Raw genomic sequence first — 20,657 nt, 5'->3', positions numbered from 1 at the left:
ACCTCTGCAGCACTGACCCTGCTTTGGGGATGCTCACAGGGAGATGCTGGGGCAGGAGGGGAGATGCTGCCCGGTGTTTTGCCCTGCACGCGGCTCACGTCTGCGCTGTCAGAGAGCCATCAGCATGAGCGGAGCCCTGACAGCACGAGCGGTGTTACCGGGGCTGGGGCAGTGCCACAGACGTGGGCGCAGCCAGCGTGGCACTGGCACCGCAGCACGAGGCACGTCCTTCCCCTTGCCCATCACCTCTGGCCTTCTGGGCAGAAGCCGTGGCCGAGACCGGTGGGCTGGAGGGTGGGGGTACGTGTCTGTGCCACAACTCAGCTCACCGTGTGCCAGCTACGGGGGCCTGGGGGAGGGCGCAGCCCCTCCCACCCTGCCAACAGGTAACACACTCCCACTGGCTCCGTAACGGCCGTCTCCGTTGGGGATAAAGTGCTTTCACCATGCCTTAGCTACTCGGGAAGCAACTGCTTTGTCTCAGGCTCGAGTTCCCCGTGTTGCCCAAGTCTCAGATGGAGGAGTGGTTATGTCTACACATACAGTACAAAAATCAAAAGGCACAAAAATACACAGAATGCAGCAGATAGTGAACAGCTGATAGAGTCCCTGGTGCTGGAAAAACAAGGATGTCAGCGGGATGGTGTGGAATGTGCGGCATTGCTCCGCTGGCCTGTGCGGTCTCTGCTCGTTCCTGAGCCGCCCTTCTGCTCTGTGTCCGTCCTTGCGGCTCCCGCAGCCCCACCTCTCCTCCTGCAGAACCACAGACAGGGATGCAGGGAGCTGCCGACTGCCCGGGCACTCATCAGAGGGAACTGGTGAACCGAGCTTGCCACAAGCCTCACGTCTCCGTTTCTGGCTGGCAACAGCAAATAAATTATGGGTGCCACAGTGCAGACCAGAGGGGGTTTGAGCTGCTCAGAAAGGTGTCTCGTGGCTTCTTGTTGGGTGAAGGAGCCCTTCAGCCGCGGGCCAGGCCCACCCCCACCTAGGGCTGGTCTGAGAACGGCCCTGGTGGAGGCGATCCACAGGGTACCCACGGCTGAAGGCGGGTTCCCTGCGGCACTGCGCTGCGGAGAAGGCCACTTCCAGGGCTGCGGTCAGCCTAGGCTTCGCTGCAGCACTCGTAGATGTTATCCTCCATGAGCGCAATCACTTGCTCAAACTTGTGCTGGAGCTGGGTGCGCTTCGTCGTGGGGTTGGCATCCAGGGCAGCCACGATCTGCAGGAGACACGGGCAGGGGGGGTGGCTGAGGTGATGCAGGTCGGGGTGCCCATCCGCCAGCCCAGCTCCCTCCCAGCCCTGCTGAGCCCGAATCCCAGCCAGAGCTCCAACAGGGAGAGCCCACCCAGCCCCTGCGCTCACGCACCCCAGCACCCTCCAGCCGTTCTGGGGCACAGCCGAGCCCCTGGGCAGGGGGTGAGAGGAGGGGAACGCACCCAAAAAAACAATGTAGTAACAAAGCTCACAGCGCAGAGCTGGCTGCAGCGTGCGGGTGCCAGGGCCGGTGCCTCGGCTGGGGTGGCGGGTGGCAACTATTAGTGGGTGCAGACTGTACCAGTGTGCTCTGCATTCCTGAAAGCATGTGTGGGGCGACACATCGGACAGCCCTGCTTCAGTCCGGCCCAGCCAAGCGCGGTTAGAACCAGCCAGGAACAGCCGGCCTCCTCTTCCAAGAAGTCGTCAGCCAAGGGACAGGGGAGCAGGTGCGTCAGTGTGCGCATGTATTACGTATGTGCGCGGGACTATGCGGCAAACGGTGAGCCCTTTTCTGTGGGACGGGATGCAGGCACCTGACCACCGCGTCACAAAACACCGCGTGTCGGTCCCTCCGCGGGTACGCTGAGCGTGCCTACCTGGCAGCGGTATCGCTTGGCGTATTTGTATATCTCAGCCATGGCGACGTTGGTGTTGAATTCGTTCCGGTATTTCTTTATAAAGACAGAACAAAGAGGGGAGGAATATTAACGTGCTGCAGCAAGCGAGTTCAAGCCCCACCAGCAGACATTAACTGGGTTCAAAAAAGGTTTTCCCTGGGTGTTTTTGTTAGTGTCGCATGGATGCCGCTGGACTTTTGACCTACTCCTTTGAGGAGGGTGAATTTGCTTCCAGCAGAAACAGCCTCAGTCTTTCTAAAGCCGGTCTCAAATGCCCACGTTTGAAAGCACTGCTCACCCCGCAGTGCTCACAGCCCTTTCCACGGACGGGGTAGCGCAGAGCCAGGCAGAGGGATGCCAACGGAAGAAACCAGCTTGGTGGCTGAAGCTAAAACACTTCAGGGACATGGTTCAATTTTGAGGAGGCTGTGGCACATCACTGGCACGACTCGGATCCGGAGCGCGGCTGCCAGCTCCCATAGCTGGTACCAGGGCCAGCATCCTGCACACAGGCCGGCTGCCAGGGCTGGCTGCCAGCGGCTGCCTGAGGCTCGGGGCTGGCCCTGGCACTGGGCACCTGGGGGCCAGCTGGCCGGGGGCTGCAGCACTGCGCCGATCCTTTTCCAAACTTCCTGGCTCTTTGGCATGGAATTTTGCTTCCACCTCCCAGTGGTGCCAAAGCTCGTTAGGTTCAAGCTAACTCATGGGTGTTTACAGCAGCTCCGGCAGTACTTGAAGATGCTTGGAATTAGGTCAGGTGGAGTTTGTGCCTGGAAGTCTGCGGCAAAATACGCTTTCTTGTTTGCTCCTTCCAGCATCTACGCGGTAGCTGATGGCAGCTTATCTGCCTTCCCTGCTGGTCCCCGACTCCGCTGCCAAGCAGAGCAGAGCGGGCTCGGTGCTCTGCGCTCCAGCAGACCCGACCTCGTCCCTGGCATGGGGGGGCACACCGGCCGAGCTCCCCCCCTCGCCTGCTGCAGCCCAGCGCGCCTTACCCGCGACTCCTCCGCGAGGTGGGCGTTCATCTCCTGCTCGCTCAGCGGGGGCATGTCGTGGATTTGCTTGTAGTATCGCTGCACGATCTTCCTGTACTCCGGGATCTCCTTGGCGTACAGCAGTTTATTGGTCGGGGAGTCCTAGAGCGAGGGCGAGATACCGAAATCAGACACCGTACTGTTCCCGGCTGAAAACTTTTTACCCTGTTTGTCTGGCCCACGTGCTAACCATCAGACACCGACTTCAGCTACGCTGGGCGCAGGAAACCACTGCGCCTTTGGTCCTGGCTTCACGCGGGCAGGAGCGCGGTGGGATGGCACCGAGGCACAAAGCAGTTAAGGACAGACACATGGAGGTGCTGCGGGCAGGTACCACCCGCCTGCGGGGCCACAGCACCATCCCTCTGCCCTTCCTCCCAGCACAGCCGAAGCTTTGTTAGCTACAGTGCCCATGAAGGTGGCCTGTGTGTGCGTTTTAATTTGCAGCAAGGGCAAACGAAAAATGTGCGCAGGGCCAGGCAAGGTGGCTTGCTGCCAGGTGATGCTCTGCAGACTGGCACAGCGTGGCTGCTGGATAAAACACTTGTGCTCCGTGGCACTGCGTGTGGAAATTGGTAATGAGGGAAGGACTTCTGCATGCGTTTCCTCGGGTCTCTTGAGCAGCCAGCTTGATTTAAACCAAAGAATAAAGCTCTCTTACAAGCTGAACTCTGTCAGTTGAAATGTTGCTCTTGGATTTTTCATGTAGCTTTGATTTATTTGGCATCAGCTAACCCAGCCTGCCTGGCCTATACTGAGTGCACGTAAAGTAATTAACAGAAAATACTGAGTTCTCTTGATTAATGTCAGCTCGGACAAAGAAGTCTTAACCTCCCAGCCACACAATGAGGTTGCACCAGTAAAGGCATAACCCCGCCTGCACTCCTCGCGAACACAAGCATGAATGATTTTAACCTCAAGGCAGTCCTGCCCCGCCGGTATCATTACCCCGGGAATGAACTTGGCCGACTGGCCCAGCGTTGCATCCCAAAGGGAAACAGCCCCAGGCTCTGTACACAGAGGGGAGTAGGACCAACGCATCCCGCCGCCCCGACACGGGGTGCAGGGCTGCCCCTGGTGCTCTGGCAGGTGGAGAGCGGAGGGAGCATCTTCTGAGGAGACGGGCACGGGGCCTCCAGCCGGGGAGGCAGCGTCTTCAGCTGCGCCGGGCAGTAAACACGGCAGCCCGGGGTAACTGCAATCTGCTGCTGCAATATGTAGCATGGCTAATGCTGCAGGGGAAACGGGAAATGGGCACCAGGCTGTGGCACCAGATCCCACGGCAGTTTATTTTCAAACCCAATGACAAGGCATTACAGGAATACAGCCAAGTTACAGAGCTTGCTCACAACATTTTTTTTTCCCCTTGAAAACATGAAAGAAACCCATGCTGCCTCTTTTTTGAGTTGTTTTTTAATTTGCCCCTGATTTGTCCACTCTGTGTTATGAAGAGATGGGTGCTAGTCTATTAACTGCTTGTGCACTGTGGATGTACAGAGTCTGAGTCTGCTCTCAAATTTGCAGTATCAAGAGCAACATGCTGAAACCAGGGGAGGAATCCAGCCTGGAAAACATTCAGCGATCTCTTGCATGTATATTCAAGCTGATTTTTATGCTGAGGATTTATTCTTCCCACATTACTCAACAATTCCTTCACTTATGCTATTGTGTTCCTGAAAAATGTTTCCATCTGCTGTCTGACTTCAGTTGACCCCTGTTCCCCTCATCCACAGCTTGAAGAGGACAAATTGTAGGTGTTTCGTAACACATGCAAAAAAAGGTCCCAAACGCAAACAAACAAAAAATTAGGTGCTCGTTACATCTTCCTCCAGTATTAACCTCTCCCAGCGAAGGCTTCCGGTGCTCTGGGTCTGGGGGATGCACTGAGCAGCACCCGCCTCCCGCCCCTCTCCGCAGGGTCCCTTCTGCGTCACGCACCGCTCCCGCCAGCCTCTGCGGTGGGGGACAGCGGGGACGGCTCACAGCGCTGCTTAATAAAACTTATTTATGTTGGGAAGTTCCAAATGTCAACACCGCACTCAGCCAAGCCAGCGGGAGAACAGAAACCATGTGCGCCGGACGGCTCGCTGCCTCCCGGCCCCGCGGGATGCTGCGCGGGAGCCCGCCGGCGGGCGAGGAGGCACGGCCCGCGCAGCCTCGCGTGCGCTCGGAGCAGGCTCAGCTTCCCGGGCGGGTGTGCCGAGCCTGCCCGGCCCTGACCGCGCACCGGAGGTGGCCGGTGTGTGACAGAGACGCTGCCGCTGGAGGGGAGCACCGGCCGCCCCGCTGGTGGGGCTGCGGCAGCGCCCACCAAGGGCTGCCAGGTGCTGAGGGATGGCATCAGCGCGATGGCCCGGGCAGTCCCGCAGCTCCACAAGAGCCAGGCTTGCTCTGAGCTGCCTGGGCAGCACGGCCCGTGTTCGCGAGGGTTTGGCTCGCCCCCGAGCTTGGCATGGCTCTCCCAGGGGAGATGCTGTGCAGAAACCACTGAGCAATGACTAAAGCCTCCCCTGAAGCTCAGTCATTTTCCATCCTGCTACTGGGAGTGGACATCATCCCCCAGCTGCTGTTTTGGGATTGTTTTGCTGATGCTGTCCCCTAAACCAGCCCTGACTGAGGGAGTGGGCTCCCCTGCCCAGTCTGCCCGTGCCCTGTGCCTGCGCCCAGCGCAGAGCTGGCACCCACCCATGTCACCTTGGTACGCTGCCCCCCTGCCCAAGCCAATGGCAGGGAATATTCGTCTGCTGACGCACCAGCCCGGCCCTGTCAGGCAGCGACACAGACGCAGTGCCGACCACGCTGGGTGCTCTCCTGCGACCGCGGGACAGCTTTTATGGCCACGGGGCAACGCCGAGAACAGCAGCCAGTGGCTGGGTCTCCCTCCGCCTCCTGCCTTTTGCCCATCCTGCCTGTGGCCGTGCGCTCCCAGTCCCTGACCGCTGTTTGGGACAGGGGTGTGAATCTCAAGCTCAAGTCTGAACAAAGCGACGGGGAAGGGAGAGCTCACCCTTCGAGACAGCCAAAACTCACTGCATGACCCTGAGCGAGTGGCTCCCAGCCAGCCCTGCTGCTGGGGGCGACTCCTACAGCCCCTTCCCACCCGTGCCGGGCTGTGGCTGTGGCTGCCCGAGCAGCAGCGGGATGTGCCCTCCGGCCCATACCTTGCCCAGCTGCAGGTCCGACAGGGAGCAGGCGTCGATGAAGGCCTGGGCTATCACAGAGAGACACGCGTCGATGTGGTCTGTCTTGTCAATGTCGAAGACGAACTGTGGGTTCTTCAGGATGTTGACCCAAAACCTCAGAGGTAGGCTGCAAAGGAAACAAGCCGGGGACACACACCGGGTGAATTTCTGTGCTCCAGAGGGAGAGAGGAGGAAACGCAGGAAAGATGATGATACAAGGTGAATAGTAGAGAGGACAAAAATGAGGAGCCAGGTTGTGCTATTTAATCACCCCGGCACGAACGGCCCCGTGCCTGCCAGAGAGGCAGGCGCATGGCTGCACCCTGAAGAGACATTTCTTCAGGTCGGAGCACGCAGCACGGACAGGAGACTTCCCGCACAGCCTTGTCGGGGCGAGCGTGCACCCCCGCCCTGCCGCGGCTCCCCGAGCCGGCTGCGCGCCAGCAGAGGCACCGGCAGCTTTCCCTGCGTGGGGCGGAATCGGGCTTCCTCGCTTGCTGATTTTTTTGTAGCAACGGTGTCAGCGCCTTTTCCTGCTTCCCCGACAGCAACCATCATCTGGTTCTGATGGTGAGCCTGGCCCCGTGAAACACATCGCATGTCTTTTCTTCTGCTCGCTCGTAATTTTCTCCTCCGGTTATTTCACTGCTCGTTTGGCCACAATGGTTTCAACACATCGCTCGCCCTTCCCACCATCGCTCCTCAGCAGCTGAGGAGTGAAAACCGCGGTGAGTCTTTGCTCCACTGGCACTCAAAGGTAATGAGGGGCAGGCAAACCCGCCGCTCAATCCGCACGCCGGCTATCCCAGCCAAATTTGGGTTTAATTTTCTCATGTTGGGCTGGAAACAGTTACTGTCCTTGCAGCCTCAGAAGCGCTGAGCCTCTCCTTAACGCTCCCTCCAAGCACCTTGCCCTCCCCGGCTAAATCTTCTGGTTCTGCCCCTGCTCTACTTCCCTCCTTCACTTTGGCTCCACCACCCCACCCCTGCTGCTCACCGCGGCCCCCAGCACCGCTCCCGGCTGGCACCCAGAGCTGTGGTGCCTGCTGCTGTCACAGCACCAGCTCCTGGAGTCCTGTGAATACCCTGCAGTCTCAGCTTGGTTACAGAGATAAGTCGGGCGAAGTGCCCCCAAGGGCTGAAAAGCCAGAAAGCAAATGAAAAGGAGCCAAACACACTTTTTAAAATCTCCGTGATGTTTTAAGACCTGACATAATTTTGGACTCTGTCTCAGATCTCCAGTGCTTGGAGCTAATACCATTGCTGTCTCCCGTCATCCTGTCCCTCTTCTGCTTCTCTTTTAATTATTTTTATTATTGTGCCAGTTCATTCTGCCCTTTATCTGCCTACGCCTCCTCTTCCAGCTCGCGCTCCCCTGAGCTCTGGTTGTTCAAAGCTCTCCAAGCCTGTGTTTGGCCTCATCTTTCGCCGCCGCCTCCGCCACCCCTCCTGCTTTCCAAGTCCCTCTCCTACTTTCAGCAACCTAATGGTGAGTCCAGGACACCAAGGCTTTGCAGCTGCTGCTCCTGAGAGTCGGAAGGAAAGAAAGAAAGAAGAGATTTCCTCTTCCAAACCTGTTGGTCTTCCAGATGTGCATAGTGTCAGGGTCTGTGATCCCTCTTTTCTCTGCTTGCTCCTCTAGGAAGTCAAAGAAGTACTTCACAGCCACCGGTGGTTTATCATCTCGGATACTGAGAATGGCTTTGAACAAGTCGTCCAGAAACTTCTGCAGCGTGCCCTGCAGGACAAGCACACACGATGGAGATGGGAAAGCAGCAGCACCCAAGCCCAGCAAAACAGCATCGGGGGCTGCGACTGCCGTGTACAAGGGGAAATCCTTTTCTGCCAGTTGGATAAATCAGAAGAGAAAGGGGATGCCGAAGAAGGGAGGGAAAGGTTGGTTCGTGCATAGCAATACAATTAGCTTGCATTTGGATTTAATTTCTTTTGGCATTGAGATTTTTTTTCTTACTGCGAGGATCTCACATCTGCGATTGTTCTGCGCAGCAAATACAAAGATGACTGGAGGCTGCTGGCCCTTCTTGTGATCTCTGCTCCAGTGAGGCATCATGCTGGGATTAAAGATGGGCTGGGAGCCCAACCGCTGGAGCTGAGCACTCACAGGGAGTGGGCAAGCCCAGATCTGAATTGAGATCACACAGACGCTCCCCCGGCTCCCAGAGCTGAGCATCTCCATCTCCTTTCCCAGCAGGATCTCTCGCGGGGGAGGTGGGTTCAGGCCTGAACTGTGCATCACGAGCCCCGAGGCGGTCAGCACCGCTTTCATGTGCGCAGACCCCAGACCAGCGGGGATACCGTGTGGGGCTGCTCCGAGGGCAAGCTGGGAAGCTGGAGGGAAGCCCAGGAGGCAGTGGTGCCCGGCAGCCTCGCTGAACACACTCCCGCTGGCCAGCAGCCGGCCAGCAGTCCCGCTGCCTCTGGAGAGCGACCGGCCCCGCAGCGCTCCTTCCCTGGCGCTGCAGACCACAAACCACAGTCCCACCTGCCGCGAAGGAGCGTGTCCCGTCTCCTACCTTCGTGGAGAGCAGCCTGGTCAGGTAGATCTCCGGTAGGACTTTCTTCCTATGGCTCTGTCTGTGGGATTTCTTATGTTCAACTGACTCATCGGTTGGGAGAACCTGGTGCGATACAAAACACATGTTCAGAGCGCTCTTCTCTGGAAGTGTCACACTGAATTTTCCTTTCAGTATAGAATTTCAACTGCATATAAAACTCAATTAAAAAGCAGTTACTGTGTTATAAATACACCCTTATATGGCTTTAAAAAAGTGATTTATAATACTCGGGTTTTTTGACATTTGTTTCTCTTGCACTCTTTATTGTCTCTCTCAAGCTAGACAAAGAAAATGAAACAATCCATCTCACTTTGCACGTCTGTCTGCTCACCTTCCTGCGCTCTGCGCGCTACCCCGTGCGGCTGCACTTTAGGCACAAGGCTTCCGCGGAAACCAGCTTTCCTTACATTTGGAAAAAGTGCAAGAACGATCAGACAGTATTCCTCCCCTGGCCTTTTTAAAAACAAAACATAAATATTCCACTGGTCAGGTCAGCTAATTACTGCTCTATAATGACGCAGAAGCCATTTAAGTCCATCTTGGCATCGTTCCACACGTGCACATTCAATTTCCCGTCCCTTCTCCCTCCTTGCTCTCCGTGTACGTGTGTGTGTGTGTGCACACGCGTGCATGTGTTGCGTGTTTGTACTTTATTTGAGCACGGAAACCTTACCAGAGAAAAAACATCAGGCTATAAAATATTGTTGCTGTCCATAACACTTTTTTCATAACAGCTTTTAGCAACATTTAGCACTTTGTACTTCCAGCGTGGTGCACAAGCAGGAACTAATAAATCTCGCTGGCCCTGGGAAGCGGGCAGCATGCCAGGAGCTCCCGGTAGGTGACTTGACCAAGGCTGTGCGGGTGCTACCAGCGGTGCTGCGGCGCGCTCTGACCGCGCTGCTGAACCCTCTGTGGCTGCTGACAGCTAGATCACGCACTACAATTACTTTGCCATCCTGGTAATTTTTTATTACGTCCCAAAGTACTACAGCTTGTCTACAGATAACCTTTCTGCATCTCTTTGAGCCTCTCTGAAGAAAACTAACGAGCCCTGATCCAGCTTGTTCATCACATCTGACGTTCCAGCCCGGAGAGATGAATTAAGTTAATATCAGCAAGGCTGGGAAGATTTTCTCCTCTTTCATCACATACACAGAAAAACCAGGACCCACAGACTGAAGTGCAGGAGAGAGGAGGGAGCGCTGCGCACACACTGACTGGTCCCCTCTTTGCTCCCAGTGCTTTCCAGGCTGCAGCTTTCTTGGGGGGGGGGCACCTCCCTGCCGGCCAGCCTGGCAGCACAAGACAGCCAGGCCCCTTGCCCGGCTGAGGGCTCACCAAGTGCCAGCCCTGCCTGCGCCGGCATGCCAGGGACCAGCTGCTGCCGGAGACGAGACGGCCTGTTTGGCACCCGTTTGCAGGGATGAAAGCAACAGCTTCCGTTGTCTGCTACCGGCCAGCCATCGTGGAGGTGAAATATGTCAAAATACACAGGAGGTGAGCTGGGCACTGCTCTGCTGCCATAAGGAGCCCTTCATCCAGTGCCACGCCAGCGTCCTCATCTTCACTGTCCAGGCAGCGGGAGAGGTCTGGGGAGCAGAGCTGCTGCCGTGACCCGTCCCCTTGCGTGCCGGTGCCGTGCTGCAGAGCAGCTGTCCCAAAGCGACGGCTTTGCTCCCTGGCAGTGCTCCCCGGGAGGGCAGGAGGGGAGAGCGGCCCCCGGCCCCGTGCCACGCAGCCACCAGCCCCCGCAGCCGGGAGCGGGATACTTACCAAGTGGAAGTACTTCTCAGTGTCCAAATCCTTCACTGTGAAGAGAGAGAGACACAGCGGCTCAGGCGGGGGACTCAAACCCAAACCCGCCTCTGCTGACGCCATCCCCGTCAGGAGCCACTTTGCTTTCCCCAGGAACCTCTGCACCGAATGGCATTCCCAGCCCAAGCAACCTCAGCGTTTTCCTTTGGTTTAGGGTTCTTTACTGCCTTCCAGGGCACACAGCGAGTACCTCGGGAAGTACTTTGAGGAGGACCTGAGGTCTCTCAAGGGGTCTTTCAAGAGGGATCCAAGAGGGCATGAGAGCAGGATCAGCACAAGGGAGCTCCTGCATCATGATGCCTTGCGATGCCCCACTGTGCCCTGCAATGCCCACTGTGCCCTGAGATGCCCCCGGTGCCCTGCAGCCCCGCGTGCCCTGGGCTATCTCCCAGACTCGCTGTCAGGGCAATGGCAGCCTCGAGCAGCTCCCTGCTCCAGCGGGTGAAAGGACTCTCGCTGCAGAGACAGGCTCGTGCGGGTGGCCCGGAGATGGGGTTTGAAACTCCTTCTTCAACATGAATTTTTGTCCCTTGGACTGTTTTGACCCTCTGCACAGCCTGAAAGCTGGAACACGCTGGCAAGAAACCGAACACGTGTAACTGGGAGGGAAGGGGCTTTTCCAGTCAAGTGGTTTCAGATCCTTCCTCTTTTCCACTTTGTTAGCACAGATTGAAAGCAAATCCCCAATGAGGGTGTGCGACAAAAGGTGCAAACACCTCCGACTTAAGGACTGGAAAGCACGCAGCACCTCAGCAAGCAGAGAGAGGAGGATGCTGGACAACACATTTTTAAAGCAAAACCACAAGCATGACACTTGTGTCTCCCGCAACGTCTATATCAGAAATGTCTGCTCCCCAGATCCTCCTCATTCCTGCTACAGAAGGAAAAGCGGGCACAAAACCCCACTTTTGCAAGGGACACAGACAAGCCTTGGGGTTGGAAGGGGTGCGGAAGCCACCCACTCCCCGACATGCAGGCAGGGGGCTGGCAGCACCACGGCATTGCAGCACTCGTGCCCACAGACACCCCTCTGGAAACACACGTGCTTCTGGCGGTCATCAGCCGCCAGGCAAGAGACGTGCGGCGTTACCTCTGCTCAGCGTCGCATCCTTCTTGTCCGACAAGCTCATGGCCAGGGACGCCCCTTCGGGGATCTGCGGAGGGAGAGCAGACCTGGGTGACGGGGCCCACGGCGCCTCGCACAGAGCTGGGGCAGCCGGGGGCACTCCGGGAGTGGGGGGCGCTGGTGCAACTGCTGCTCTGCCACCAACCTCCTCTGCGCCAGCCCTGCCCCTGCCCCCCAGCCTGGATGTGGCACCAGTGGCACTGCCCTGCCTGGAAGGGGTTTGCAGATGCGGGTGCAAGATAGTGAGGCTCTGGAATCCAAGGGGAATCAGGCAAGTGCGTGTATCCAAGATACACTTTTGGATGTCGACACCAGGTAATTCAAAGAGCAAAGAGCGTTACACTGTGCAGACGCCGTTTTGCCTTTCCCTGGAAGAGGAGAAGGAACCCAGCCACAGCCTGGACCCGCGGGGCTGGTACGCCCTCTCCATGCTGTGGCTCTGGCTCTGGGCACAGTGAGGCACCGTGCCAGCAGTGGGGCTCCGCAGCACGGCTGCTACACAAATAATAATATTAATAAGCACTCAGCTCAGTTTTTGATTTTCCATGCACTGCTACAGACCAGTGAGGATTGTGCTCCCAGGCATACCAGGGAATATGGAAATCACAAAAGAATTTCTGGTTTCATTTAATTTTGAAAGGAAAAACAGTCAAGGAAACAATCTGATTTGCCGCATTTCCCCACACTTTTGGCCTCCGCTCCTCGACGGCATCCCTGGCCCTGCTCTCAGGGCGGGCAGCGACAATGGTGCCACGATTTCAGCAGGAGCACAGATCAAGAGCAGAGTGATACTCATCAGCCAAGCTGGTGGCCGTTGGGAATAGGAGCTTTTTTCCCTCCTCTTTCTGTTGTCAGTAATAACTTGTTTTGCATGAAGAGTGTTTAATTAGTTTCAGTGTGTTGCAATATTAACGAGCTTCTCGCCAGGGCAGATGTCTATTCGCCGGAAGCTCTCACGGAGCTATGGCAACCTCCCTGCTCGTTCCTGATAATCCTGGTTTTGGAGGGGGAAGCACAGCTCGCTCCCGAGGCCGGGCAGACTCTGAGGAAGCAAAGCCTTCCTGCGGTGCCGCAGGTTTACCTTGTAATGCGCTAACGTGTTGAGCTTCTTCCTGCCGTCCTCCACCACCGAGGTGTCATCCAGGTCCCGGAGGATGTAGCTGTCGGTGCTGGTGGCGAACCACTCTGCACACAGAGAAGGAGAAGTGAGACCCCAGCCCTGAGGCGGCACACGCGGCGCCAGGGAACGGCCACACCGTGCCCAGGGGCTGTGCGGTCCCACCGCCAAGGCTCCGGGGCCCTGCAAAACCAGAGCAGATGGTCAGCAATGGCCTCCGCGGTGAACCTCTGCAGTGGGAATTTCCAGACTAGAGCAGATCTGGATGGAGCTGGAAAAGGTGGCTAAGGCTCACATCTCCCCCTTCCCCTCTCCCCTAGGGCGGCGTGGGACCTGCCTTGTGGAGCACCGGGCAGCTGAGACACGCCGTGGCCGGCATGCGGCCACCGAGGGATGGCAGCGGCTCCCCGCAGGGCAGGGCTGTCGCGTGCCTGTGACGGGGGACACGCTGTGTGTGCCCGCTGCAAGGAGCGGGGCCGCGTCACCACCCCGGCCCCGGCGTCCTTCTTCGGAGTCTCGCCGGCACCGACCACACCAAAGGTCACACCTTGCGACTGCCACCAGCCAGGACGTGTCTCCACGGCCCGCGGGTGGCACGTGGGCACCACAGCCAGCAGGCACTTCTCTTACCAGCACTGGGCTTGCACCCTTCTTGAATTCTGGGAGCAGGAGTTGGCCATTGGGCAGACAAACGACAGATCAGAATCCATGGCCAGACAGGAGCCCATGGGCTCAATTATAGCTGCTAATGGAGGGACACGTCCTAACAAGGCATCTGCAGGCTCAGGGGTGTTTAGAGGGTTCCAGCCTGTTCAGGAGTTAAGGCTATGGGCTGTAAAGGGTGCAAGTCCAAGTGTCACTCTGCTCCACTTGGGCTTTCCTAAAGCTTCCTTCCAGTTCTGCAGCTCCCTCCTGCCCACCAGTATCTGATCCCATCACTCATTCCTGAAGACCATCCTCAGGAAAAGGCTGCCTTGATGTCTGCCCTTGTGTCAGTGCTGCTTTACCCACTGCTCTCCGACAGACACCAAAAGCAACATCAGGTGCTTCATCTGCTTTTAAGGACTGGCTGGTCCAATGCTTCTGATCCTTACCGAGGTCGACATCTTCCACCCTTGGCCACTGGGAGTAGGGGACGTTCTTGCAGAAAGCCTCCAGGATCTTCTCCTTCACTTGGCTGAGCGTGTCCGTGTCCATGGCCCTGACGCTCAGCGAGTCCATCCCACAGCCTTGGAAGGAGACGTTGAGGTTCTGCGGGCAGAGGCCGGGTTAGGGGCAAAGGGAGTGACCTGCCCAGCTCTGCCGGCTCCACGGACGCACGGAGGCTGCGGTGCCTGCACAGCTCTCGCTGGTGTGCTCGGGGCCCGTGCTGCTGGAAATGAGGCTGAACAAATGTGGTCATTTACGCCTTACACCAACGAGAGGTGCTGAGCTACAGCCCCTGAGGCTGGAGGCTCCTGCCTGGTGACCAGGCAGGAGGACACAGGGAGCGACCCTGCAGCCTCCTCTTGCACAGAGACCACCTCGGGGGCGGGAGGGGAGGTCAGCCCCATAACCCGCCGTGTCCTCAGCTTCTTGGCTCTGAGCAGCGACTCACGGGAGCGCCAAGGCTCGCTGCTCAGCCTCCCCCAACGCAGCGGGCCACGCGCCTTTGTTCAAATGAGCTTCAAGCGTGCCGCGGGCTGGGTCTGCTGCAAGGCAGGAGTCCAGCACCAGCAACGACCCGCTCGAGAGCGCGCTGAACAGCGGGACAAGCAGCTGTAAGGGGCTGCAGGCTCGACCTCAGGGATGCACAGCTACTGCTACAGCCGCAGCGGGCAGCTGCAGGGCAGCGAGAGCGACTCTCTTCCCGTGAGAGGTCCTCTCCTCTTTTGGGAGCGACTGCAAGTCAAGCAAGGAGAGGCAGAGCTGGGGTGCCCCCTCCTCTTGCCAGCTGTGCAGACCCAAGTGCTGCAAGCATGAGGCTCTGGGACAGCCTCAGCTTTGCCTCTGCTTGTGTCCTCCGCTCCTTGGTGTGCCCGAACCCGAGGGCAACGTGGCGCCTTCATTTAGTGGAGGACACGACCCTGAAGCCATCTCGCCGCCTGCCTGGCCAGCCCAGAGCAGGAGCTGCAGCTGCCAAAGGTGCTGCTTGAGCACCAGCACAGCTGCCCCTTAGAAGGGCACCTGGTACGTGCGAGTGACGGCCGGGATTTTCATAGCCTAGAGGTTCCTCTGCCACCACTGCTTTTCAGCATCAGGATGCAGCGTCGGCAGCCCTGACTACAACACCGTGAGCGCGCAGGTGAAGTCCCATTTTCTCCACAGCATTAAATGAAGATGTGATTTCACACGGTGTTCTTTAAAGCAGAGGTTCAGTTCAGGTTAATGTGGGGGATTGCCAGTGACTTAGCACTAACCCTGCAGCTGCTCTCCTTCCTCCAGCATCCCCTGTTCGTACTTTTCTTTCTCCTCTTGCTAAGCAGGAAGCAGCCACGCTTCCCCTGCTCAGACTTATGAAGTCACCATTTCTGCCGAGAAAGCCAACCCTCGGCACCCTGCTGCCAACCCCCTCGGTCTGCGCTGTGAATTTACAGGTCAATTGGTAACAGGAATCTGCAGAGGATGTGGAGCTCGAACCCGCTCTGAGTTACGGTGACGCACATCTGGGGTAACCTACTGACTTCAGTGAAGCTGCTCCAGATTTATGTCAGGTAATTGAAAGCAGAATTTGATCCAGGCTCTGGAAAGGCATCTGCTCCCGCGGGGCACGCACCCGTCAGAGCCTCGGGGCGCAGGGACTCACCCTCGGCTTTGCCTCGATGTTCTCCCTCAGGAGCCACTCCTCGTTGAGGGTGTACCGGGCCTTCCCGGTGATGGCATCGATGGAGCCTTTGTTAATCTGCTGTTTGATGGCACAGATCAGCAGGAAGAAGGGCTCTCCAACCGTCTCCTGAGGAAAGGAAAGAAGCCCAGGTAAGCAAACTGGACGTGGTGGTGGTAACTCCTTCCAGCGGCGCATGGGGACGGGCTCTGCGGGGACGCTGAACATGCCTCCAGCGGGGAGCCAGGCTGGAGCACTGCGGGCACTGCGAACCCCCGGCCCCGCTCAGCGCCTTCGTCCCCCGACTCCCACCAGCCTCTCTCTGAGGCTGCTCAGAAGTTTCCAGACTTGTGTCGAAGTGACAGCGCAGATGGGAAGAGGATGTAACAACCGACAACAGCCGCAGGCGATTTTCGGGGAGGGTGAGCTGTGATTGTCAGCATCAACATGCCCCATCCAGCCCCTCCAGCAGGTACCGCGGGGCCGCGTGTTGCCAGCAGCAGCCTGTGCCAGCACTGCCTGTCTCACGGGCAGAGCCATCGGGTTCTGCTCAGAAGGTAGGGGCATATGTGTAGCTGTGGTGAGTGGGTACGTGCACGCACGACGCTCGGCAAAATACGAATGTGCATTAATTTACATGTGAAATTACACATGAACTTCAGGGGGAATCTAGTACACTCCGGTACAGAGATGCTTCGTGCAATCTGACAGGGCACAGACTGTACAACATACTGCGCTCAGCAGTGCAAGGATGGGGCTGATGTGCACAAAAATCCAGGTCTAGAGAGAAATGTGGGCGCCCAGCTTTCTCATGAAGGTATCATCAGCTCAGCCTCTCTGTGTGCTGCCTGGGTTGCCACCGAAGTCCATGGGAGCGAGCCCACTGCATGTCCCTGTGCTCTGGGAACTCGCGTTCATACTTCTCATACCACAGCAGAGCCCTGATCACAGCAGAACAGAAAGGATCAGGGTCAACAAGCTGTTCCCATGCGACAGACAGCAAGCAAACACACCATTTAACTCCTTACATTCATCAAACTGTGTCCGACAGGAGGAGGGGGGTGAATTGTGACACTGCTGCAATGAAAACAAAAAACCTAACAGGGACCAGCTCTTTGCGATGCGGTTCAGCTCATGCTTTAACGCCAGATTTCTGATCCACTTCTGGCTGCTACACTGATGTGCTAGTAAAACATGAGCTATTTTCTTAAGAAACTTTTCAGTACTGGAGTACATCCCATTCTCCCTAATGTTCATGTGCAATTTCCTTCCAAGGAGGCAAGTGCAAATTATTGCACATTTATGTACTTTCTGAGCATCACACACACCCCGCACAGACAGTCCTGCCATCTGAAATCCTACTCAAGACAACAGATATCGAATGATTTTGATTTTTCTCAGCTAGGAGCTGCTAAATCCTGTTCAATCTGCTTCTTAATTAAGACTTGGTGATTCTTTTATTCTAATTGCCCTATAATTGCTAAAGCAATTAGTTTGATGTCAATTTCAATTCGGCTGCATTCAGCGCAGTTGACGACGAGACACTACAGCAGGGCTGGAGGTGGGCACGCGCCATCTGTGCCAATGGTGCACCCGCTTTATGTTCCGAGGGCAACTTTTTTTATGAACACGGGGAAGCTCCGTGGGCTTTCTGCCGGGGCCGAACGACTTCCTGCGACGCTCCTTCTGAGCACGCGGCACTAAAATGGGCTCAGCAGCAGAGCTGCCGGTGCTGGAAATGGAGGAAGGCATGATTTCCAGACAGCTGAGAAAGATGTGAAGTCGTGGGGACGTGGAGAAGTTGAGGATCGCCAACAGAGCGGAGAAGGTGCCAGAAGACACAAAGAAGCATTCGTTTCTGAGAGGAAAGCGGCAGCACGAGGTAGCGCACAAGGGGCTGACACCAGCACAGAGACATCCCCAGTGCAGCACCTGCGCTCTGGAACGGGGACCATGGGGCACTGCCCAGCTGACCCTGCGCAAGAAGTGCCGACAGATCCCAGTGATGGCCCTGCTCCCAACGGGAACGCCGTTCGTGTCGCACGTGCATGAGCACGCAGCAGGGACGGACCCAGGGATCAATTCAGCGCCGGGTTTTGCATGCTGCCCCATCCCTGTTGTGGGAAGCTCTGGCCCCATCCCGGCCACAGAGAGTCGTGATGGGGCGGCCAACAGCCACACGGCTGCCTCCAAAAACACTAAAAAGGTGCGAGTCCTGCTGATACAGGAGCTCTCTCCGGCTGGAAACCAGCCCAGGCTGCAGGGGTCGGGGCCGACCATGCGGCACCGTCCCGCACACAAAAAGCTGCACTGGACGGGGCGGCCGGGGGAAGCGGAGGAGCGGGCACTCGGGACCTGCCGCAGCGTGCGAGAGCGGGATCAGCCCCCGGACGGACCGCACGGGGAAACAAGGACAGTGCTCCGCCGGCAAGATACTATTTCTGTTTGGCTTTTTGGCTTTCAGGCTCAGGAACTGTGGGATGTTATGGAAATCTGCAAAAGTGCTAATCAGACAGCAAGTTTCAAAGGGGGAAAGAAGGGCTGGCAGGCAGGGACTAGAGATAAAATGGCAAACTTGGAAACCTCAAGCATTGTTCGGAAAACTCATCTGGAAACAAATCAAAACTGTCTTTGGACTTGGCTAGTTGGGAGAAAGGAAGTTTAACTAGAAGAGATCAGTGCTGATTCAGGACAAAAAAGTACTTAAAAAAAAACACAGTCTGGGGCCTTTTTTCCTCCTATTGTGAATGTATTTTAATGAGACTTCATTTTCATTTTTGACTGAACTGTTATGGGCTCTTAAAGCTACCCAGGGCACTGAAATAACGCTGCAGTAATGGAAAGCACAGCTCAGGCTGGCATCACTCGAACTGTTCACGCACGACGAGCGTGGGAGGGCTGGGTTTTATACGCTTGGGAAAAAAAAGGGTTTTGAGCACAGACTGGATTCACGTGTTGCTGCCCTATTACCAAGGCTGACAAGTTGTTAGAGATGTCCTCCCAGGAACACGTTACAGCCATTTCCAAATGTCTTGGTGAGGCTGCGGTGGGAAAAGCACAGAAAACAGCTGCTTATCCCAAGTGCCTGCTAATTTTGGGATGATTATCTATTTGCATTTTGTGAAGAACCACACCTCAGCTCCAGCCCATGTGCAAAACTTTGGGAAGCTTGGAGCCAGACCTAAAAGCTGAATTCCAGGACCTTAATTTTCCCTTAACTCCCGGTACCCCAATCCTGTTAGGAGCCCAGCACAATGGTACCGTGGTAGCTCAGGGACAAGTTGGGGTTTTTTTCAGCATTTTCCACCAAAGCTGTAGCAGAAAATAGAGGCATGGACCATTTTATCTATGAATCTCCCCCAGTTCTGCAGAAACAGAGGTCTGCTTGTGCAAATGCTGCAAGTTTCCTCTGAATCCAGTCCCAAGCAGCAAGCCTCCTGCTAGTTCTTCATCATATATATATCCCCTGCACGCACCGAGCCAAACCTCCCCTGCCAGCCTGGTGACTCCATTGCCTTCAGGTGCCCTCCACATGTTGAGACCACGAGCGACTGTGGCTGCAACTCCTTCCCAGTTGAAGACAGCTCCTTCAAATCATTTTCCCCCAAAACACAAATGGACGGACTGTTAGGCAGAGCATTAATACGAAACAAATGTTCCGAGCGTGTAGCGTTGACTTACAAGGGAAAATACAAGCACTTGGAATTTTTCCACCACACAACGGCAGGGACCTTTGCAGCAGCTGTTTCGCATAGACGTTGTGATTAATGGGGATAATTCAGGAATGAAAACCAGACCCATCGTCACACATCTGACAGACCAGTGCTACAGGCAGGCGGGCAGCCTTTCTTTTTAACCAAGAAACGCCTCTCTGAAGGCAACTGAGTTTGATCCAGAGGAACACAAGGCACACGGGAGGTGTTTGACTACGGCTAGTATTTAAATCACAGCCCTGAGCTGAGACCAGCCCGTGTGCACGGAGGTGCCATCTGTCTGACTGCAGCAGCCCCATGCTCGTTTGCACTGCGGGGAAGGTCCCAGCTCCGCCGATCCGGACCGAGACTCCCCGTCCCTTTGCACAGGTGAGCTCGTGCCCACCTGGGACAGTCGAAGGGCCTCTCTGGACATTTCTGTCTCATCAATTCTCTTTCTCCTCCGTATTTCAGCAGGCAGCACGGTTTCTCCTCTGATCAGCTCCCTCACTGTAGAGCACATCGGATGTGAAAGGCTCTTGGAAATCAATGCTTTACTGCGCCCTAGTACAGAAACCGTTTGCTTTTCAGAAATGGGCAATAGGCTGCGGTGCAAAGTGCCACGACGGTCTTCCCTGCCACGGCCTCAGGCTGAGCCACGAAGCCGGGGGGGACTGCAAACCCAGTGTGCAACATTTGCCCCTGCTGAGGACCCCGCCGCAGGCGGATGGAAATGCAGGTTCAGCTCGTGACCCGTCAGCTCTGCAAAGGGCCACCACCGCCCCGCAGACCCGCTCCCGTCCATATCCTGTGCCTCCTCCTCTCTCCACAGGCATGCCAGGGCTGCACAGCACCAGAAAGCCAGCTCATGGCTTGCACCAGCACCGCCCTGGCTGCAGGGACAGCCACCGGCCCCGCCACGGACCCCGGACAAGCCTGCGGTGACGGGCACCTCCCCGCCAGCCGCGCCAGGGACGGGTGCCGCGCCAGCACGCGGGAGCTCCTCGCCACTCATTAGCTAAGTAACGTGCCCGAGTCTGCAGGCCTGCGTGATAAGACTCGACTTTCTTTCCTCTTTTTTTTTTCCCCTGAGAAAGCCTTCTTGCACAATGTCCATTTTTAGCACAAACTGGAGTTGGATCAGATGCCTCACATGTGGTCTCCACTCTCCAAAAGGAGAGATCAGCACTTTTTTCCTCCAATGGTTTAACTACAGGCACAAAAAACTGAAGATTAAAAAATATTCACTAATTCACTCTTTTCTGCTCTTACAGGCTGGATAGTCGTGCTGCATCCGCACAGTCATCCTCGTTCGCTCCTGTAACTTTTCTTTCATTAAACTGGCTAATTATGTGAGCTAAAATGAAAGATTATGAACTACAAAACCACAGGCTTTAGGACAAAAAGTGATCATCAGCTAGGATCAGAAGA

The 20,657-nt window shown here is 56.4% G+C and overlaps 1 protein-coding gene across 1 annotated transcript in view; it reads right to left on the bottom strand.

The window, feature by feature from the left end:
- Positions 1 to 1,105: 1,105 nt before the first annotated feature.
- PLXND1 (plexin D1) overlaps positions 1,106 to 20,657 on the bottom strand; it is a 78,738-nt gene continuing 59,186 nt past the window's right edge. The window contains exons 26-36 of the mRNA XM_086619245.1: positions 15,517 to 15,663; positions 13,826 to 13,982; positions 12,696 to 12,799; positions 11,579 to 11,642; positions 10,447 to 10,481; positions 8,629 to 8,733; positions 7,669 to 7,832; positions 6,074 to 6,221; positions 2,874 to 3,014; positions 1,858 to 1,932; positions 1,106 to 1,222 (exon numbers count right to left, since the gene is read on the bottom strand). Of these exons, the coding sequence (XP_086475371.1) occupies positions 1,106 to 1,222; positions 1,858 to 1,932; positions 2,874 to 3,014; positions 6,074 to 6,221; positions 7,669 to 7,832; positions 8,629 to 8,733; positions 10,447 to 10,481; positions 11,579 to 11,642; positions 12,696 to 12,799; positions 13,826 to 13,982; positions 15,517 to 15,663 (1,257 nt within the window). The remainder of the gene's footprint in view (positions 1,223 to 1,857; positions 1,933 to 2,873; positions 3,015 to 6,073; positions 6,222 to 7,668; positions 7,833 to 8,628; positions 8,734 to 10,446; positions 10,482 to 11,578; positions 11,643 to 12,695; positions 12,800 to 13,825; positions 13,983 to 15,516; positions 15,664 to 20,657) is intronic.

This window comes from Tauraco erythrolophus, chromosome 12 (genome assembly GCF_009769465.1).
Source record: "Tauraco erythrolophus isolate bTauEry1 chromosome 12, bTauEry1.pri, whole genome shotgun sequence".
NCBI classification, from domain to species: domain Eukaryota; kingdom Metazoa; phylum Chordata; class Aves; order Musophagiformes; family Musophagidae; genus Tauraco; species Tauraco erythrolophus.
The sequence above is the reverse complement of the archived record's forward strand: the minus strand, read 5'-3'. Positions and strand labels throughout refer to the sequence as shown.